This window comes from Prorops nasuta, unplaced genomic scaffold (genome assembly GCF_024137725.1).
Source record: "Prorops nasuta isolate Cenicafe-Biocafe unplaced genomic scaffold, Cenicafe_Pnas_1.2 PNAS00015, whole genome shotgun sequence".
Lineage (NCBI taxonomy): Eukaryota > Metazoa > Arthropoda > Insecta > Hymenoptera > Bethylidae > Prorops > Prorops nasuta.
In genome coordinates this window covers 1,503,500-1,526,411 of record NW_027116812.1, presented here as the reverse complement: position 1 = coordinate 1,526,411, position 22,912 = coordinate 1,503,500, and the positions used below count along the sequence as shown (strand labels likewise).

Below are 22,912 nucleotides of genomic sequence, written 5' to 3'. Positions count from 1 at the left end.
ATTTGCTTTGGGAAGTGCTGCTTGCGCCGGGAATTATTCATAGGAGGCCACACGGTGGAGGAAAAATCCATTCATGGTTTAATCGAGTTTGCTGACTGTCGTAACTTTGTAATATAAAGACCTCACTTCCCTAGGCCGTGGTCGGTATGCATAATTTTTCTCGGGTTAATAAACCGGAGCATAACAATTTTTTAGAATCTTCTAGGTAACTAGGTCGATTTTTGGAAAAAAAAAGCTTTTCAGTTTCCTAGATTTCCATTTCTCTAATTATTTCCTAATGCTTTACTTATTTCTTACGTAAATATTCTTAAACATTTTCGTTTTTGTTTTGATTTTCTTATCGCTAAAGCTGCTGACATTTTAAAGTGGGTCAGAACGAAGACCAAAGGAAAGAAAAAAATGGAAAATGCTTTACTCTCTTAAACCCCACACGTGTTCATTGGAATTTCAAGTGTTCTGTTTACACTGCAGGCACAATTCAGAAAGTCTCTTCTACCTGCCACTCTCCTAAAAATTATTCCGTCCCAATCTACCTACTCTCGTTAAACGATCGCAAATGAGGCTTAATTATAACTCTATAATCTGCTCAAATATACAATTGATAGAATCTAGACGAAAAAATATTTTCGTCGTTAATTGTTAAGATTGTAAAATAAAATAAAAATCTTGAAAAAATTCCTCAAATATAAAATATACATCAATGATTAGAAATAATAAAATAGAAAATGTTGAAATTTTGAAAAGAGTTATAAAATTTGTGCAAGTAATTATATTTTATAAACATATTCTCTATATACGTAATAAGAAAATACAAAATTGTAAAATAATATTTCCAACAATATTTTTATTTGAAAAAAAAAGTGGGAGAGGGGATAGGATGTAAAAGAGAAAATTAGGTAACACTGAACAATGAGCGAGAAAGTGTGGCAAGCTGAAGCGGAAGTAAGAAAAGGGGAAGGGGTTAAACGGTTATGAGAATCTTTAGCAAACGAATTTTTTAGATAAGACTGATCGTTGTTGTATTAGAAAGGGAGGAAGTTGCATACCTTCGTTAAATATTTGAAAATATTACAATCTATACTCGCGCGACTACTCGCAGTTCACACTAATTACCACTCAACGGTCCACTTACAAAATTATCGCGAACTCGTTAAGAAATTTGTTAGAATTGTGGAAAAATTTCGCATTGGTAGGGTATTGAGTAACGGTGGATCGTAAACGAGAAATTGTGGAATCCTAGAAATGAAGAAAAGTGGGGGGGGGGGGGGGGGTAAATGGTTATTAAAATATTTTCTAAACGAACTTTTCTGATACGACCATAATTACAAAAGGAAGGAAGTTACATACCTACGTTAAACGATCGCAAATCACACAATCTACGCTTCATTACTCACGCTTTACTAATTCCCACTTAACGATAAAATTATACAATTATCGTAGACTCGTTAGAAAAATATTCCCATCGAAAATATTTGGAGTCGTGAAGAAATAGATGAAAAATTTCGTTATTGGGCAAATATTGGGCAACCACGGATTGGAAATAAAAAAATGTCTAAATGAAAAATAGTAGTGGGGGGGGGGGGCTGAATAGGATAGGTGGGGGTGAACCGTTATGAAAATCTCTCCTGTATGGATTTTTTTGATAGATGGGACACAAAACGTCGTTTTGAATGGAAAAAAATTGAGCAAGAGCGAAACTATAATGAAAAAAGGGGTTTCTTATTGTTCGTTGTACTTGAAAAACCGTTTAGAGTGTTGGTACACGAAAGAAGGCGTAACCGGATACTCGCTATCTAAAGCCTGCTCCAGTCAGTTGTACTACGTCGCCCATTGTTGACTCAATGACTAATCAGCAGCTCCCAGCTTCGATTATGTTTGTGACGTCACTTAACCATCGTCTCTAATTAAATTCTACTCATCTCAATCTGCCATCGCTTTATCCGGATCTAAAAATAAGAAAACCACTCCAGAGCAATTTTAAATCAATAGAGAATCTTTGAAACAAAACTGATACCCAAAATATTCCTTAATAGGGATAATTAGAAGCCATTGATGACCTTTCTACATTGTTAACGAATCTTCCCACGAACCGCTACAATCGTGGAAACAATTTCTGCAGAGATTTCCCAGTACCGTTAATGAAATCTAACGAGAATCTTCTTTCTATTAATGAATATCTATAAATACAAAAACACCTTTAAAAGACCTCAAGCAAGAACAAAATATCCCCCGAATCAACCAATTGTCGAATTACATCCATTCGAATGATTAATCAAGAACCTGCGATAATCCTTCCTCGTTGATAAATTTTGGCACACAGATTTCACAGCCAACGACACAATCTTCGATCCATCAATCCGTACCTGAAGATAAAAAGGCAAACCTCGAAAACTGTAAACGATGAAAGAAAGTCCTTAAAAGACTTTAACTAATTCCGAGTGACTGATGAGCTTTCCAGGTCATTAAGGAATTTTCCCACGAACCGTTGAGTTTTAATTATGGACACGAAATTTTGCAGAGATTTGACGATACCGTTAGCTAGAGCGAATGGGAATCGCGTTTGAACGGTACTCGAAGGTCGTTGCGCGTGGGTAGCACGAGGACGATGCAGGTAGGCAATTAGAAGTATGCTAATTTTCTTTTGTGAAAATGTTTAGATTGCGCAACTAGGTTGGTAATATTTTCCCTCCGCCACCTGTTGTTTCACTGGCCTGAATCGGAAATGCGTTCGCCAGTGTGTTGGCGATTGACCGAGCGTTATAATTTTATCTCGTCGCTTCTTCATCGCTCGTTAGTCGTTCCATCGGGCAAACGGGGTTTCCGCGTTATATCGGAAGCCTCGCAAGCTCCCACGAGTCGTTGACCAGTCGGATAATCCGATTTCCCCCGAGAAATCCCTCAACTATGTACTAAATCGACGCAAACGTCTACGAAGCGTCGTCTGCCTGCTCGATCTTCCACCCTATTGAACCCCTTCAACCCTCCTCCCATTGCTTTCCCCCTCCTTTATCATTTTTATTACAAAAAACCACTCGATACTTTCCACAACAGTGTTCGTCATATATCATGTAACTTCCAGAGAACAGTTTCACGTTTCTCTGAGAATCAACCAATCGTATAGGACTCGATAACTTACAGTTATAGTTTTAGTCAGTATATTTGAAATTGAATGTTTCTTCAAAACACTGAAATTTTTTATTTAAAAATTCCAACGACAGTCTGTGTTAATTTGGTATCAACTATGATTTTGTAATTACGACTGTTGTTTTTTGCGGTTCGTTATAAATTTACGACTTCCGTGGCTTGCAAAGTTGTTCATCATCAACGTTGTAATTTTACAACAATTTTTACAATGAACTTTGTTCATTATTGTTACTTCAACGGATAATCTGTATTTTAAAGTTGCAAGTATTGAATTATTTCGTTTAAAAAGTTGGATGTATACCAGTTCATAATTAAATGGCTCGTATATGGGATTGCTTAATCCTGAATTTAAAGTTTTTATGCAAAGTTACAGATATGTGTAAATGATAAATAGATACTCCGAGCTGTGTTTGAGTTGGTAATAAAGCAGGATAATAAATATTAAGTCGGAGAGCTTTCGGGTTATCAGCGAATTTAATGGCAGATTTTGGGGAATTTTCGCAAACCGATTTTGGTAGCGCAGGTCAGCGTCTCATAATACCTGGCGTGGCGCCAGATTGATTTTTCTGTAGCGAGGAAACTTTGCGGTTGGATTTCTCGAAACGCAGTGTATAAAGTGTGCGGCGTCTATTGGCTGAAGGCCAATCGTGTCCTCGGCCTTGTTCCGTCCAATCTCCCGCGAACACGCTCGATTAAACCACGCAGAAACGTTTCCAGCGTTTGTTCGCCCCCGCGCACCAATTATCAACATCGACTTTTTATTCGCAAGCTCACCGATCGCAAATTAGCGATAAAAATAGATTTCTCTTGAGATGAATCATTGGAAATGTGTTAATTCTCAATTTGTCATTATTAAACGTTTTCATCGTTTGTTCCAAACGATTAATATCTCTGTGCGACAATTTTCAACGAGTCGTTGCTTGCAAGCTCGATGATGGTATATTATATCGTTGAAAACGATAATTGTTGAGATGAATCATTGATAATGCGTTAATTTACAATTTTATATCGTATAACGTTTCTAGATATTAATTTAATCGAAACGCTAATATTTTTTTAATAAAAATCCAGAACAATATTGTAAACTCTGTGACTAATTATCAACATCAACGAGCTTTCATTTGCAAGCTCATTAATGACAAATTAACGATAAAAATAGATTACTGTTGAGATGAATCATTGGAAATGTGTTAATCTACAATTTATCTTCATGAAACGTTTGCAACGTTTGTTACTAACACTTAATATCTATGCATGATAAAAATTTTAAACAACGAGTTATCATTTGCAAGCTCCGTGATGGTAAATGAGTGATAAAAATATACTAATCTGGTTGTATAGAATGAAAAGTGTGTTAACACTGGACTTTGTAAAAATTCAGTTCCAATAAACACGGAAGAAGCTTCCATCGGCCTCGTTTAATTTTTATAACGAAACACATTTATGGATTATTTATATACCGGAGATTATTATTATTGGAAAAATGTAGTTCACTGAATGGATCTCGGTCAATGACCAATTATGCTAATGGATGGAGTGTGTTTATAATGTGAGCTTGCTCTTTAAATCGGCGCTTGAAATTCGATATCCGACGGGAAGGATAATTATTTGGGATTTTGAATGGCTCTGGAAAAATCTTGTTAACTGTTGAATCATTCGCGTAAATAGCCAGACTGAATTCCAATGGTATAACTGGTCTCTCCTCCTCTCTTTTCCACTCTTACACACGTACAAACATCTCTATTTATCTTTTAGCTTGACGTACATGAAACGAACCTGTGTAAACCGCTTATTTTATAAACTCTCACCCATAATCCTTCGCAAATTCAATTCCCCTAAACGGAATATGGACTTGACGATTAACTCGCTAAAATCTCTCTTCGCTATTAATTAGCATATTTACCACTTTTTTTAATAACCCGCGAGAATTTGTTATTCTCTTTACTCCTCTTCTCAATGTTTCAATTATTCTGGCATGTAAATTTCTTGAATCTTCAGCAATATTTTTTTTATACCTTAACATAACTAATTTTGCGATGTAAAACGTTGTTATATCAATCCCGTCATGTAGTGGGATTTTTATATCCCCGTTGTAGCTCCCAGACGCTTAGTACTATAGGGATTAGTAGTGATGGTGGGGAGCTAAAAATCCCAGAATACGACACCCATGAAGTTTACATGTAGATGGTAAACCAGAATGAATTTTGGGATGGGAAAGTTTGGTCGATGACCGCATGTTGCACGAAAAAGAGAGGAAATTCCACGCTGCCTTTTACCCCCACTCTGAATACCCGATCGAACGCCACTCGCACTAGGTCGCCGGCCTTGAAAGGTCATTTCGCCAGATCGTTGAATTCTTTACGCAGAAACCATCTGGAAAGTCCATTGGGTCACAGAATCGCACACGTCGATGCTGTGTTTTCACGAAACTGACTAATTTTTTCGTTGAATTTTTAAATCCCATACAATATTTTGTAACAGATTGGGCAATAATTGGATTAATCAGTATAAATATAACAAAGTCCATTTCTCATCAAAGAAGAATATAATTCTTTGTTGATGTGTTATCATTCTGCTTTGTTTTGTTTTTATTAGTCGCCATGGTTAATTCGGTTGGGCAAGAAAGGATTGAATTTCGTTGACTTGCATAATTACGTATTTTAAAGTAGCACAGCAGTATTGCAAATGTTTGAAAACTGTGTAACGGTAAGTGATCGAGCAAATAATTGCAGAGACGTAATGTATTTATTTTGTCCACAAACTGCTACCATAATGGTTATCCAATAAGATCCTTTCATTGGAAACCAATCGCAGCTGCGGAAATATCATAATATTTTTGCATAATAACTAGAATTATTTTTAGTTAATTGTTTGTTTGGTTTAATTTTCTAGGCTGCAATTTTTGTGTATATTTAGCAAAAAAAATACTATCTCATTTTTTTTTAAATTACTTGTCATTGAGATACTACCAAGTCCCTCGATATTATCGAGCCTATTTAAAGAGGCATCAGTAAAAAAAACCGTTAGGTGTTATGGAAATGAATTGTCCAGAGGATGCTAAAAAATTGTTCATATATTTATGTTGTATGGCTAAAGCAACTGTTTTCTACAGTAGGCAAATTCTATTAAAAGGTTAATGAAAAAATCGTGAGTAACGAATGAAAATTTTAATTTCAAAACATTTTTTTAATCTGCAAAATGCGACCATAATGGCTACCCATGAAGGTCGTTTCGCTATTCTTAATATTTTAGCAATATTTCTGCAAAAGGATCCTGGGAACTTAATCTTTAAATAAAAAAAAAATCCATATTAGTGTTGAATTTTTTTCCTGCTTGTATCACAGGCTTATTTGGTTGGTATTTTTAGCCTGAGAACATTTTGGGTCGGGCTTTTCTTACTGGAGTCGATCTGGCTTGGCCGAGATTAAAAAGTATCCTTTTTTTGGCTAACCGCAGCCTTGCACCGGCCTTCGTCCAATGAAATGCGAGGATTCTGGTGGGTTGGTAGATATGTGGATGTATACGAGAGTTCCAGTCGTGTGGTTTGCTTTACCATTGCCCCCCCCCCCCCCCCCCCTCCTTATCTTTTCTGCCCAGTCAACTCACATGCAAATCATTGACACGGAACGTCCTTGGTTAACCAGCCTTTCCACCTGTGATTCTTCCCTTTTTTCATCCTTCTTTGTCAACTTGCCCTTCCACGACGTTTTCTTATACACAAAGTAACTATATAAGTTGTACACTCATTCAAAAGAGTCTGTGAAAAACTCGCCTTCTCACATATTGACTATTATCGACACGAGTATATTCATATTTCACGGTTTCAAATAAAATACTCTCATGAGTTAAAACAAATTTGCTTTTTCATATACTAATCTTGACTATGCCATTGCTTTATTTCTCAAGTTTCCCCTCTACTCCCCTATCTCATCAATTAGCCAGTTATCGATATAATAAAATTTCATAATTATCTACGAACATATCTTGATTCCTCGAAATCTTGCGTAATTAGCAGTTTGGGTAAGCAGCTCGCAAAATTAGAATTTTAATGCGAGCCGAGTACTTTAGTAGGTTAATGAGTAAACGTGGAATTTGCAGAATGGAGATCGACGAAAAAAGAAACGGAGAGATTTTTATTCCACGTAGACTAAAACCTATCATCGTATAGTTATATCCAGGGTGTTAAAAAATTTCTGTTAAACAGTATATCTCCTTATCTATTACATTTATAAAAAAATCATTTTCAATGATATTCTAGTTTTTCATAGTATCATAGAACGATAAGTTTTGTTTTTACACCGCTTGATTATTCAAGGTTATTTTAAAGTGAAATATATTTTGTTTTAAATAAAGAAAAAATTTATTACATTAGCTTCATTAATAAATTTAAAAATAACAAGTAAAAGTTATTCGAGTCGTTTTTTAGTTGAACAATACTTTTTAAATTAATCAATAATAAAGAAGCAAACAGAAATGCTTAATAGGTCAACGCACTCTAAATGCTAAAAAACATGAGACACTCTCTATATGTGTATAAATGAAAAAAAAAGAAAAAATAAGTTAATCTAAATAAATAATATAATAATATTATCAAATCGAGTCTTAAAATCGGGCCGATAAAAAAATCAAGCAAAATTAGTCTAAGTGCTGCGACGCCTTGCATAGGTGCCAACTCAGGGGCCAATTCGAGATATTCTCGTAGAATGTCACGAGGTCAAACGGTTATAGTTCCAACACATCAAGAAAATAGTCAGGAACACTAACCGTGTACAGTTTGCGACCGCTCGCTCTACTTGTACTCGTTTTGCACCACTTGCACTACTTCATTTGTCTCGAAAAATCTTCACCACTGCTTATACCTATACCTCGCATGCTCAGATATACCGTGCAATATTCCAGAAAACGCACCGTTTACACGACAAATCGATATTTTCTTACACGTCCCTATTCTTCATTAATTTTATATACCCAACACGACTCGAACATTCAAACGATTTCAACTTAATTTCGTTCTCGTCCAATCCGTTGCGAGTTATCATAAAAACTGTTAAAAATTATTGTTTGTTGTTATTTACTTATAGGCCAGATTTAAACGTCATTGCTTTGTTGACCAGCGCGTGTAATCACGCGAGAGACTCGTGTTCGGTGATCGTCAAACGATCGACGCATAAAGCAAATTGTTACGTTCCTTCTCTCGTGTTTATCCTCCAAACTGTATAATCCATCCAGTCAGGGACTGTGTATGTATAATTTGACGAATGATCACTGCATTCTCGTACCTTCGTTTCAAACTTTGCCCATTCCACGAATTTACGTCTTCCGAAGCGTGTAATTTTGGTGCAATCCTTGCAGAAAGGAACGACACTTAATTTTGGAATTCTCTTCGATATCAAAATTCATTAAAAAAATTCAACTTTCTTTTTCAGTTAGAAAAAAATTCTACGCTTCAACAACTTTCTTTTCATAATTCGACGATTGTGAGTTTTATAACAGCTGTCTCTTAGAGCTACCGAGATGCTACCGAGAATAGAGACGTTTCACTGAAAAAAAATATAAACAAAAACAAAGAGAAATAAATGGAAAACACGTAGTGCAGTTATAGTCCGCCGAGTCGCAGGTTGTTGAGGTCACGCGGTCTTTGTTTACACCAGTTGACTTTGCACTTTGCTCGTTGTCAAGATTCTGCATTATAAAACTCGAATTTTCCCAGCCAGACAGGTTTACTTCATATTTATATAAGGTTTACAGCAATTCAAATAATTATTTGTAGTAAAGTTGCTATCCTTATGAGTGTACAGGTGGGCGCAAAGTTTGAAGTTAAAAATACTGAAAATAATAATCGAAACATTTACTCATAATTGGGAATATCAATGAGAAAAATAAATTTCGCATCGTTTACAGCAAATTTGCATCATAATATCAACAAACGCAATGTCCACAAAATCTTACAAACGTTCCATAAATTTTGTGTAGCAAAATTTAGATAAATATGAAGTAAATTTTACTACATTTCTTGTAGTAAAATGTAGACAAATTTGAAGTAAATTTTACTATATTTTGTGTATTAAAGTGTAGATAAATTTGATATAAACTTGCTACATTTCGTGTAGCAAAATGTTCGTACAATTTACTGCAACCTAACTCTACATGTGTTATAGGTAAATTGCTATGAAATTTACAACTTAATTTTACGACAAATTTACTTAAAATTTATTTAAATACTATAAAATAATATTACAAAAATAAAGTATGTTAAAATATTATAAAATATTAATTATTTTTTTAATCGCTTAAAGTATGGGCAGAATCGTTTTCATCAGGAAACAGTTCCTTTTCCTCGTCTGCACGCTTCCGTTTTTGCCCTTTTTTATTAGTACCTCTTGCATTCCTCGCTATTTGTTTATATGATCTCAATGCTTCTTGGAAATTTGACTTGAATACATCCCTATTAAATTTATCAAGTGTTTTAATCTTTTTGGCAGCATCTGTGGAAATAATAATAAAGGATTTTTTGCTACGATTGCGCATCATATTGATAAAAATTGAATAATTTTTCCTACAAAATACTACTATTGAAATAATAAATATATATGTATTACAAAAAGAAAATACTTACCGATTGCTTATATTCCTAGGGTTCCCTAATAAAACTGCTCACTAGTACGAATAGAACTTATCACTTTTCACTTCATCGACCGATGAACACCAAAGCGAGACTAAACAAGTTGAAGAAATTGTAACTCATCAGAGTAATAATTTTTCTGAGTTATTACGCATGACAGTTGCAGTTTTTTAAATTAAGTTTTTGTAAAATTTTCATCTACTTTTGAAAATATAGAAAACTTACAAAATTGAAGTAATATTTAGTAGAATTTTATAATATAACTTTTGGTATTGAAATTTACATCATGATCTATAATCACGTTTAAAGCAAATATTTGTTTCATAATATCATGTTTTATTTACATGTATTTTATACAACAATATTGACTCAAGATGAAGAAAAATAAACTTGTTATAAAGAGATTACATTTTTACATATTAGATTTACAACATATTTTAGATATGCCTTGTATTAATATTGTCTCTACTTTAAGAGTAATACTTATTTGATGCAATAAGTGGTAAATAGGTTGATTCAACAAAATCATGCAAATATCGTAATTATGTTTTTCATCAGATTTGCTACACATTAAGCACCAACATTCTGTGTCAAATTGATGATTGTCGAAGCAGCAAAATTTATGCAAAATTTAGCAAAGTAATTTACAATCATGTATATTAAATACATTTTGCTCATAAAGAAACAGCAACTTTACTCAAATATGAGTTCAATTTATTTGTTTCAAATAAGTTTTCATTAATTTGCTGTAATGTTTGAATAAAATAAATTCATCATGTCATGTCCGTTATATGCGAACTGCTGGGGATGTAAGATTTAGCAAATTATTTTACAATAAACGTCTTAAATACATTTCGCACATAACGAAACAGCAACTTTACTAAAATATGAGTTCATTTTATTTATTTCAAATAAGTTTTCATCAATTTGCTGTATAGTTTGAATAAAATAAGTCTATCACGTCATGATCATCATGTACGTCTTGCTGGGTTGCACTTCCAAACTGAACCATTTTTTACTTCCCAACTTGAAACACATTTTACGACCTTTGAAACCCGTGTTTTAATTCTGCTTTTCGTTTGCTGTTTCTTCGAATCAGATAAAAAAAAATTGCTTCCTGCATTGTTCGACTTTTTGACAGGAAGGAAACTGATGTTATTGAGGAGAATTCTCAAACCTAGTAACGTTAGACATTAGCTGACCGTGAGACGGATGGAGCGTACGATGAACTCTGCTCTGTCACGTAGAGGAAAAAAGTCTCGCGCGCCATTGTCGCTCTCACTAATGGACAAGGGAAAGAATCATCCGCCAAGCCAGGAAATATAATGACATATATTAAACACCTAATATGTGCCATTACGTAACTTTGAAAAATACTTTAAACGCATCAATGTACCCTACAAATTATACTCGGCATCCCTTATTTTTAAAAACTGTGAAAAAACATCTCCAATTTTTTCCCCATATTTACAATTTACAACTGCGTGAATTTTCTCGAAAGTCGTTCCCGGTTTAATCTTAATCCCTCGTGAATTCTTCAGAAATCACTTCGCTATATTTGTATTTATGTATTGTACTCGATTCCACGAATCTGCCTCTCTGCAGCAAAAAACTAATCTGTACGTTTTTTCGATGAAAATACATAAAATACTTCATGGAATCGAGCGTCTCAATTTCTTGGTAAATTTCTATGTTTGGTTAGGATTATGAGCTATGGTAAACAAAATTCCAAACGCTCTTTAACGCATGGCTGGATTTACCAAGAAGTCATATCAATAAGCCACACGTTCGGTTCGTAATAGAGCTCCTGGAATTAATTGGAGAATATTCGGAATATTGCAATTTAATTTTCTTCTTCTCAACTTTTTTTCTTGTCTGTGATTTATGTTAATTTTACGATCGACGTGAATGGTATACAATTATGATCCGTCTACCTTACGTAGTACATCATTTCTCAGATATTACATAACGACCTTGCCAACCTGCTTATCTCGGAAACTACGATAAGAAGCAACCATCTCCGCATCATATTCTCTCGATTCATTTTACCCTTTCATAATCATTTATTTCGCTAGCTCTGAGTAATTCTCTCGACCCAAACCTCGTCTTCGTTACAAATTTTCGTTTCTATTGCATGTGAATGTTAAAAAAAATCAAAATAGCTATTTTTTAATCCTCTAACACCAGGGCAAAGTGGAAATCGGTGTTTCGCTTATTCTGTTATCACATTGTTGTTTTTTCACTTGTTTTACTGCTACGAGAAAACAAGTTACGAGTTTAACTACAGTATTTAAAGATATACCGTATGATTCCTATTTAGTCAATCAACATTGATCGAGTTGTTTACATTATGTTTCTCGTATAAAAAAAAAAGAAAATTTTGAAAATCACCTACAATTGATGTTTTAATAAAAGACTAATTTTCCATGTAAAATTCGAATAATTGTTTGTCGCAAAGTTCGAGAAGCGTATCGTTTATCGTTCAACGTGATACGAGTCATATCGATGATTAATAATTTCATTCATTGGTCGTGCGTAATTGCGCTATGAGTCACGATTGAATCGCGTGTACAATTGGAACAGCTGGCAGATTTTTTTTGTGTTTTGAAAGTGAAAGTAGATTATGATTGGCTCAAGGGTAAATCCTAAGGTACGAGAGGAATTTCAGAATGAATTCCATCATGCACTTTGCATAAATTTTAGGTGAGTGAACGAAAGGGACGGGGGGGAGGGGCTGGTACTTGTAAGGCTGCACTCGCTCGATGCGTTACGTTCTTCCTCGTCTTCTTCGACAGGTTTAAAAGTACGAATGACTAATAATCGCGAGTTTGCATTGCTAAACGTAGCTCCTTCTCAGCCAAATACACACCACACCTATTTATACACACTTACCAAGACTTTGCAAATTCTTTATTTACATTTTTTAGGATTCGTCCTAGTTTTACTCATTTAATTTTCTTCTCCACTCTCTCTCTCTCTCTCTCTCTCTCTCTCTCTCTCTCTCTCTCTCTCTCTAATACATTTATCAAGGCACTCAGTAGAGTCTCGTGCCAAATAAAAAAAAATTTTTTTTTTTCATGGGGGTGAGATACTGAGCATACTTTACCACAAACGTTATATTTTTAATACTTCCTGCTTTTGTATTTAAAGGGCATAGCACTTGAATAAAAATAATTTTTTCTCTCTTTCTCTCTCTCTCTCTCTCTCTTTTAAACTATATTTAGGCTTTATTCACCCCCTCTCTTTTAAATAATGCTCTCATTTCTCTCTCGGTCTGTTTTCTCTTTTCTCTTCTTCCCCCTCTTATATTTAATCACCTATGCAAAAAACTTTGTCAACCATTCTTCGACCAAAGAATAATTTCCCAGTATAACAATAAACAAAATTTATCGATACAATAAATTATTCGTTACATCAATAATATCGCTGATTGTTATAACATAAAATTGCTAATCTTTTAAAAAATAGTTGAAAATTGGTTCTCAGTGTAATCACACGAGCAAACACTGATAAACCCCACGATAGCTTAACACAAATGCAAATGTCAAACCTCTCGCGTCTCAAAAACAAATTAGTCAGCCACAGCAATTATTCGACGTTTCGCAAATCGCTCTCTCATATCTCATCTAAATATTGTTTGTCCCTCGATCCCTCACCGTTACTCGTTTGCATAAAAATATAGCGCAACTTACCTTTTCACATCCACTCGACTCGACTCATTGCTATTTATCGTCCGTCGCAATTCTACACCATTGTAATCAATTTTCTCATTTCTTTTCGACTCGTGTCGTTTTTTCTCAAGTTTTAATATAAACTGGAATTAATTTCATATCGAGGATAGAAGGTCACCGCGATCGGTTTGTTTACGCACACACGGGAGTCACCTTCCGTTTTATCGCTCGTGTGTGAGAAAGGCGTAAACAAACAAGGGCATGAATAGATTATCAGCATCGACTTTTTGCTCCTATTGTTATATACATATAGTATTTGTGTTTCAATGATTTTTGCCGAAAATTTCGTCAACAATAACAAGTAAACAACCACCGGATAAAGTAATCAGGTTTGAAGTTGAATCGCAGCGAAACATGGCTTGTAATTCGAGACACATTTTCTACTTACGAATATACGAAGTTTTCTCACGCATCCACCGGATGCGGAGGACGAAAGAAAGTGTATACGAAATACAATAGCATTCCGCTAGTTCTTAAAAAAAACCTCTTGATATGATCCTCCACTCGTCCTTTTTTTCCCACTCTGCTGTACTAGGAAATGGTTAATTTTCCACTTTTCCAAAACCCTTTAATTTCTTTTCTCGTAAAAAGAGGTAAAGAACAATAATAAATCCTAAAAAAACTTTTTTATTACTCTCTACTCTTTTGTGAATTTTTAGCAAATATCGTTTAATTATTTTTTGTTTCCTGTTTTCTCGACGAGGAAAAATTCGAATTTCCATTTTTTTTATAACAGTTCAATCTTTTTTCTACTCAAATGATAAAAAAAATAATAACCAAAAAAATAAATTTGTGAAAAATTATAATAACGTTCTGTTAATTTTGAAAATAGGATTGTTGATGATTTTCCATTCTCCTACCTTCTGTTTCCACTTTTACATGTGTTGCAAATGTCAATATTCCAACGCGGTTCTATTATCTACTATTTAGATAAAATAAAAAATCCACGATAAATGTAACACGAGATTTTTTATAAATTTTATCAACCCTCCTTTAGGTTACACAAAAAAAAAGATGAGACAACGATGGATTTTCTGCCTTCGGAAAACTTCCACTTTTCTTCCCCTCGTTTTTAAGAGTTCATTCCGCGTTGCTACTCTCTGTTTTGTTTTTTCTGTCCCGTCAAAAACGGAAGATCGGATTCCCGGCTGTTTATTAGGGTCCAGCGACAAGGAAACTCGACTTATTTTTAACCGGATACAGTTTAAAACGTGTCCACACACTGTTATAGCAACATTAGCCGTGTATTCTCATGAGACACCTGTCGACAAAAACGTGAGATGATTTCTCAAACACTCAGCGTTTGGAGAATCATATGCATCTCCCTCCACTCCTCGAGGCCACCCCCCTTCGTGTCTAGTTTCCATTTCCTAAATAATGTATACAAATACTAAGACAAAAAGACCAATTTATTTATGAACTAATCCATTTAACACAAATTTTACTTCAAAAAGGGTTTAAGGGACAAATTAGATCATTCGCACTCGCACGATCGCTATTTGTGCACTACAACACTAATTTGTACAAGTAATTATACAAGAAAAAATTAAAAATTGAATAGTATTAGTTTTTAGTACCGAAACTCGCAGATATACATTTAAATAATATTCGCAAAACAATATTTTTGCAAGTTTCGTTCTAACATTTTTAGTACACGAATTTCATTCATCAAAACACAAATATTTTAGTCACGATCCACATTCGCGTTATCCAAACTCTCAAATCTTTTCAAAAACTCTTCACTTCCGGTACAAACATCCTCCCACGCCTTAATTTGTCCCTTTCCGGATTCTCTTTCCTCGAACCCTCTAAAAGTAAACAGAAAAATTGATTTTCACTCAGAGATTCTACGAATTTTCGAATAATTCGAAGTACAATGGTGGAAATTAATGCGAATCCACAATAGTTGCGAAAAGGGATCGATTCTGACGTGAGACAATGGCTTGGTATAAAAAAAAAGATAAAAAACTTGCACACGCGAGAGGCATATAATATTATTTATCACCTCATAAAACTGTTCGGTCTCGGGACGATACTGCACACGCGTTCAAATAACAAAACGAGAGAGTCCGTTATTCCACGTAGAATCGAGTCCACGAAAAAAATATACCATCCTCCCTTTAAAACTGCGCTAAAATAGTTGCACTGCATAATTGTCTTGCAAAAACACTCGATGCTACGCCTATGACAATGAATTTTGAACAGTTAAATTTGTTGCAGAAATAAAAGACAATTTTTAAATATAAATTTCAATTACAAACTTTTTTATAATAACGAACGCGTTCGATAGAATTTTTGTAGAGAGGTATGGAAAGGGTGAGGGGGAGGGGGTGGTTTTGCGTGTTTGATCGAGGAAATTAGCGAGGGTAAATTTGCACACGGGTAGGGTTCCGACGTATGAAAAGTGGCAAGACTGGCAGTTAGCGGTGGTCTTCAGGGTGAACGCACTCGGAAAGGCGTCTATAAAGGCAAATGTAATGTATATCCACCCTCGTAGGGTGGAAAACGCGTTGTAGCCTTCTGAGTGTCGACGACTACTCCTCCCTCCATCTAACCTTAACTGACTTCCCTATTACTCTCCTCTTCACCCTTCTCGATAGTCCCGTTGTCAAGGTGTGCCCTTACCTACGCCTTGATCGACGTCCCGATAAACCTCTCCTTCCCCCTCCCCCCTTATTCTTCCTTCACATTAACCAGATTTATTCCCTACTCCCCCATCAACCATAAATAAACCTCCCTTTCGAACCACGTTACTTCACCAATATCTCCACACTACAATTACGAACCACCACCTTACAATGGCTTCCACTTGAAGTTTGCAACAATAATTGATTTTAAAACAAAATTCTTACAAGATTTTGTTTTTCGATCACTCTTTTATTTTTGTCGTTAGAATATTTCGATATTTGTTGTCGAGTTTAATTATTATGAAGGAGCTGCAATTGTCGAAGGTCTTAAAAATTGATTTCCGGCACTGGGAAGGTTATCGTAAAAAAGTTATTGACAATTAAAAATTGTTTAATTGGAAATTTCCTATCGGTAGAACTACCCGATGACGTCATCGATTGATCAGGCATCGTTTATAGACACAGTTCGGAGATATTTCCTGCACAGTTGGTAGAACACGCGTTATTATATTCCGAGCGCTGCGATCGGTAAAAGAAAGTTACACAGCAGCGAATATCTTTTTCTACATAAAAAATAAATGCAGAAATTATACGAGCTGCAATTCACTCAAAATACTGCAGATTCTCCCTACCAATTTTCATCGGAGAAGCAGCCATTTTGTTTTATAATTTTTCTAGGAATCTATAAATTTACAAAACAGAACTACATCGATTTTACCGCTTAATCTCCCCAGATCATCCGTAGGATAACGATCGGCCTTGTCCGACGAAAAATCGTTTTCCCCCGCAATTGTGAATTATTTCCACTCGTTATGATCCTATCGCTCAGAAATACCATTTCGCAAAATACACCTCTCCCGTAACTCTCCTATCTCTCTCAAAGTTGGTTATCCACAATCACGTATAAACCACAGCAATCGAAGGATATAAAATAAAGTTTTAGCAATTTAGTATTTAAGTGGAATAAGAATTTTGTTCTTTTGATATTTATATACACATATATACAGCAAGAATCGATCAACTGCATGGTTTTTGTATTTGCAGCAATTGAAGGATGAGCTGGGAGAAGTTGTGGCCGAAATGGAGGCGATGGAAGGTGGAGGACTGGCGAGCGACGAGAGCAAGCCATCGAACAAGGCGAAGCAGACTTCGATTGGTCGCAAGAAGTTCAATATGGATCCTAAGAAGGGCATCGAGTACCTGATCGAGCACAGCCTGCTCGCAGCGACCCCTGAGGACATCGCACAGTTCCTCTACAAGGGCGAGGGCCTGAACAAAACGGCCATCGGCGACTATCTGGGGGAAAAACACGACTTCAACCAGAAAGTCCTTCGTGCCTTCGTGGAGCTTCACGATTTCACCGACCTCATCCTCGTCCAGGCCCTCAGGCAATTCCTCTGGTCCTTCCGGTTACCTGGGGAAGCACAAAAGATCGATAGGATGATGGAGTGTTTCGCCCAGAGGTATTGCCAGCTTAATCCCAACATCTTCACCAACACCGACACCTGCTACGTCCTCAGCTTCGCCATCATCATGCTCAACACGTCCCTCCACAATCCAAGCGTCAAGGAAAAGCCCAGCGTTGAACAGTTCATCTCCATGAACAGGGGAATCAACAACGGTGGTGATCTTCCACGAGAGCTCCTTGTCGTAAGTATCGTTCTTCCTCGGTTCCTCGACATCTCTCCTCTTCTCATTCCTTTAGTTTTTCCCTCCAAGATTCATTAAATGCCATCCTACTAGTTGTATCTATCGATTTACCGTTACCAACAAGTTCTAACGTTTTCTTTTTTGCAGAGTCTGTACGAGAGCATCAAAACGGAGCCCTTCAAGATCCCAGAGGACGATGGCAATGACCTCATGCACACTTTCTTCAATCCTGATAAAGAAGGATGGCTGTGGAAGCAAGGTAGCACCTCAGTTTGGCTACTTTTCGTCGTACCTTCTTCATATTTCATTAGTTACCCTTTGCTCTCTACTGTAAATACACTCAATCAGTTGGTCCTTCAAGACAATCATTTTGCTTGCACGCATTCGTATCATGTCGACATCTCCCTCGTATCAGACTCGAATGAGAATAAATGAACTATGAGCGAGTGAATATTTGCATGAGTTTTTTTTTAATAATTGAGTAATGAGAGAGGTTGATTCCATTGTATTAGAACCAATTAGTGAATGTTTATCGTTATAAGATTATTTATTCTTCTATTTTATCGCTTTCTCCTTCTGCTACCCTGTCGGAGACAGCAGGTAAATAATGCAAATGACGAGATTCAGTTACCAGATTCTTGACTCGGGTGCTAGATATGTATCAAACATTGGTTCTTTCTTAGTCTATATTCAGAGTTTTTCTTTCGGTACTCTTATTCATTCTGTAATTTTCTTCCACAGACGTTACGTTTATTATAATTTAATTTGCAAAAGTTCGTGTAAATACACCGATTCTTGTGATTTGATAGATGAAACGATCGCTCGAGTATCTCGAATTTGATAACTAATATCAGAATTCTCTTCCGAGGTAATATAATTAAATTCGTTGTTTCAGGTGGACGTTACAAGAGTTGGAAGAGACGATGGTTCATATTGAACGACAACTGCCTTTATTATTTTGAGTACACGACGGATAAGGAGCCTCGTGGAATCATTCCATTAGAAAATATTCAAGTTAGGGAAGTTCAGGATCGCCACAAGCCCCACTGTTTCGAGCTCTACGCTGCTGGCTCGGAATTCATCAAAGCCTGTAAGACCGACAGTGAAGGAAAAGTCGTTGAAGGTACAAATTTGATTCTTAGATTATTTTCCATGTGGTAATACTGCATATTTCTAACGTTGAGCTCATAATATTGCGTGGTTCTTTCATCAGGTAAACATACAGTGTACAGAATGTCGGCTGCTACCGACGAGGAAAAAGACGAATGGATAAAATGTGTGAGGTAATTTTTCTGTCATCCATTTAAATAATTGCTTTTTCGTTGCTTTCACTACTCTTGTAATCTATGGCTAAACGAGTGAAATTCATTTCAGGCAAAGTATATCGCATAATCCTTTCTACGACATGCTAGCAGCGCGCAAGAAGAAGGCACAAAAGACAAACGTCCACTCGAAGAGTTAAGGAAAAATCGATATTGGAGCCTCTAGAGAAGCTCGATGAACAAGACTGTACGCTCAGCGTTTTGGAGCACGCACAGGAACGTTGTGCATATTTCACAGCCATAGATCTTGTAGATCAATAGGCTGGATCTAGATACGACGCCGAAAGCGTCGAGGAAATAGGAGCAAATGGAAATGTTGTCTTCGACGCAACAAGGAAGAAAAATCAGCCAATTTGCATCGTGACAGGTCAAGAATCGTTTGGAACATCGACTTTAATGGATAGCTGACTTAAGAACTCGAAGCGGCAGTCGCATTGTTTTAGAATACTTTCCAAAGCAGACTGCCATATTTATTGACATCCTCCAACACCATGCAAATTTCATCCAAGGTTTTGAATTACTGATTGATTGTATGTAATCTATACTAGAAACATCAATTTCCCCACCAATTGGGTTGCATTCGGCATGACGTATACTTTATTCATTTGTAATTTATAAGGCAACACTCACTGTTGCCATTTGTTGACACACTGTACAAAATTTACTACCAATTGTTAAAATATCGACTTTGATAATAATTATAATGCTCGCGACTGAATAGCCGTGATATTAATTTTTTAGTAGTTTTGCGAAGTAACCTAGTGTGATTTAATTTTTTTTACAAAAATTATTTAGAAAGCGTTAGTCGAAAATGATTGTTTATTGGAACATGCCAATGTCAAATTTTGCCTTGAGAAAATTCCATATACCATTTTCGGCAGCTTCGATCAATTGTGAAGCTGCGATATGCATAATTCAATTGTATGTAAAAAAAAGGTACGAAATATTTATTTTGTACACGTCTATGTTGTTCATAATTGTTCCAAAAGAAGAAATGTTGGCTATATGCTCTGTCCTTTAGTTGCTGATTTAAACTCGAACAAAGAGTAAAGTAAGGGAAGTGTATTTATGTGATAGCTTTGTATTTATTTGAGCAAATGTGTGTAGATATGCGTGATAAGTATGAGCTCTCAATTTACGGAAATTATTCATTACTGTACATCATCGTACAGTTTATACGTATGGCGCGATAAGCCAATTAGAAGAAAGATTGTGTAGATTTAATCGTCCCTTCTTGGATCTATATATTATAGAAATATATGCGTATATCGATATCTGTACGAAATGTAATATTTCGTAAATTATAAATATTGCAATGTAATAATTACAACAATGAGTAAGAAAATAATGGGGTAGCTTGAAAAAAAGATTTGTCTATAAAATCTGTATTCTAAATTGCTTCGTTGTACATAAATTGTAAATTTTTATAAGTCGGCATCGTAATTTGTTATATACGTTCTGTGTAATTTGCGTTTACTAAGTACCTCACGTTTAATTGTGTATTAAGACAAACAAACAATTATTTTATTCAGTCCTAATTAATGTTAGCTTTGTACATTTGTCTCTGATGTCAATAAACAAAAGATACACACATATATATTTATATATAAATATGTGATGTGAGAAGCTTATGAAAAAAGAAAGGTAATTAATTATTAGAAGTAGGGGCCTTGAAATTGTTTCTAGTTATTTGTTATAAAAATCTAACGTCAGCCGTCGAATGCATATAAGAAAATAGAACTTATAGAAACTTTCTTCTTGAAATACAAAAAAAAATGTCTGACATCGAAAACGCCTTATTACCGTTTATATTAATAGTAATGAAATATCAGATTTAATTATAGAATCGATAATGATAGCATTTAAGCCTTTCATGTTATTGCGAAAAATATTTTTGATTATTGGAAATGTTTTGTTTATTGAAGTAAGTAGAAAACTTAAATTTACAAAACACATTAACATTCGAATTTTTGTTTTGCGTTGTTTTTTTGGCAAGAGTCGAATCATTTTGGACATTCATTCAATATCTAAAGTGTTGTGTTAGTAAAATTATTTGTTACTATTACATAAGCGTGAAACAAATACTTTATCTACATAAATTACTTGATTTGCTTCCCAATTACTGCCAGAGTAATTAATTTAATATACAATCTAAATGACGATCAACAGTTTATATTGATGATTTAATAAGATCATGGAAATTGTGAATTAAAAAGACTCTTATTTCATGGGATTATTCAATTGAATTCTGTTAATAGTTTTAAATTATTGTAATGTCAGTTATTTGGACAAACTAATATACTTGTTCATTGAACTTTAGATCATATAATTTAAAAACTCAATATTTAAAAAACAGTAATATTACCACCATTGAGTCATATGTACGTTCCAAATACTATATTTTAATTAATTTTCTAATTTCAAATATATTAATACATCCAACTTGTAAATTTTGTTATATACTATTATTTGTTAATTATGTATATTTATTATAACGAAATGTATTATAATTAATGCTGTATGTAATAATTTTAAAATAGTTAATAAAGAAAATTTTAATTAGTAATAAACTTTTAACGGTTTTTTACGTTCGATTTTCCGAGACATTTCGTGGATGGTAGAATTGCAAGTTCATTATTGGGACAGCGACATTGTACCACCAATTATAGGAACTTTTAGTCTACAGGGTTGACAGCACTGAGAGCACAAAGAGTTAAGATACGATCCATTCCACTGTATTTTAAGAAATTGTTCAATTATAAATTGAGAAAAGTTCAAATTCAGAACACAAACATAACACACGCACTAAGCACTGACACTATTTACAATTTTTAAATATATTCCACCGTATTTTAAAAGATTTTTTAATTATGAAATGAGAAATGTTCAAATTCACAACATAAACACAAAACACGGACTAAGCACTGGCAGTATATTTACGATTTTACAAAATTATACCACTGTAATTTAAGAGATTTTCTAATTATAAATTGAGAAAAGTACGTATTGACAGCACAAAAACAGCACACGCACTACAAACTGACAATATTCACGACTTTTGAATTTATTAGAGTATATACTGATAAATTATTTAGTCAAACATTGAGAGAAACACGAATTGACAGCACAAGCACACCGCGCGAACTACGCACTAACGTTTTTTACGAGTTTTTCACTGAATTCACTGTATTTTGGGAGATCATTCATTCAATAACTAAGAAAAGTTCGAATTCGGATCACAAACACACCGCGGGCACTACGCACTGATGTTTTTCACGAAATTTTCACTCTTTTCACTGTATTTTGGGATAATTTTGGATTCTGAATGGAGAGAAGCACGAATCTCGCTGAATTTGTTGAAGAAAAGCGTGGAAAGTACACCGGGGCGCGCGAAAAGTGAGAAAAGTGAAAAAGGTCCGGTCGGCCCCGGTCGCCGTTAGGGAAATTCGAAAGGCCTGTCGCGGCGGCCGATTCGGCAAACCAAAATAAACATGGCGGAAAGCGGTCGGGCGGTGTTGGGGAGAGGGTAGGACCTGCAAATCCGAAAACTGGTATCAGTTCAGTTTTCGGATTTGTGCGAGAAGGTTCTCCGCTCTACCCACCTGCCCACCACCGGCTTGACGAGCAGCCATGTTTATTTTGGTTTGCCGAATCGGCCGCCGCGACGGGCCTTTCGAATTTTCCTAACGGCGACCGGGGCCGACCGGACCTTTTTCACTTTTCTCACTTTTCGCGCGCCCCGGTGTACTTTCCACGCTTTTCTTCAACAAATTCAGCGAGATTCGTGCTTCTCTCCATTCAGAATCCAAAATTATC

At 35.3% G+C, this 22,912-nt stretch overlaps 1 protein-coding gene across 6 annotated transcripts in view; it reads left to right on the top strand.

Moving 5' to 3' along the window:
* The window catches only part of step (cytohesin steppke), a 34,213-nt gene extending 12,658 nt beyond the window's left edge, over positions 1-21,555 (top strand). For 4 of the 6 annotated variants that reach the window (XM_066736285.1, XM_066736287.1, XM_066736283.1 and 1 more), the window contains 5 exons: positions 17,169-17,774; positions 17,922-18,033; positions 18,667-18,897; positions 18,988-19,057; positions 19,149-21,555. In XM_066736285.1, coding sequence (XP_066592382.1) covers positions 17,169-17,774; positions 17,922-18,033; positions 18,667-18,897; positions 18,988-19,057; positions 19,149-19,236 — 1,107 coding nt within the window. In that variant the 3' untranslated portion in view covers positions 19,237-21,555. The remainder of the gene's footprint in view (positions 1-17,168; positions 17,775-17,921; positions 18,034-18,666; positions 18,898-18,987; positions 19,058-19,148) is intronic. The other 2 variants (XM_066736286.1, XM_066736284.1) reach the window with 1 other exon arrangement.
* The last annotated feature ends 1,357 nt before the right edge of the window (positions 21,556-22,912 follow it).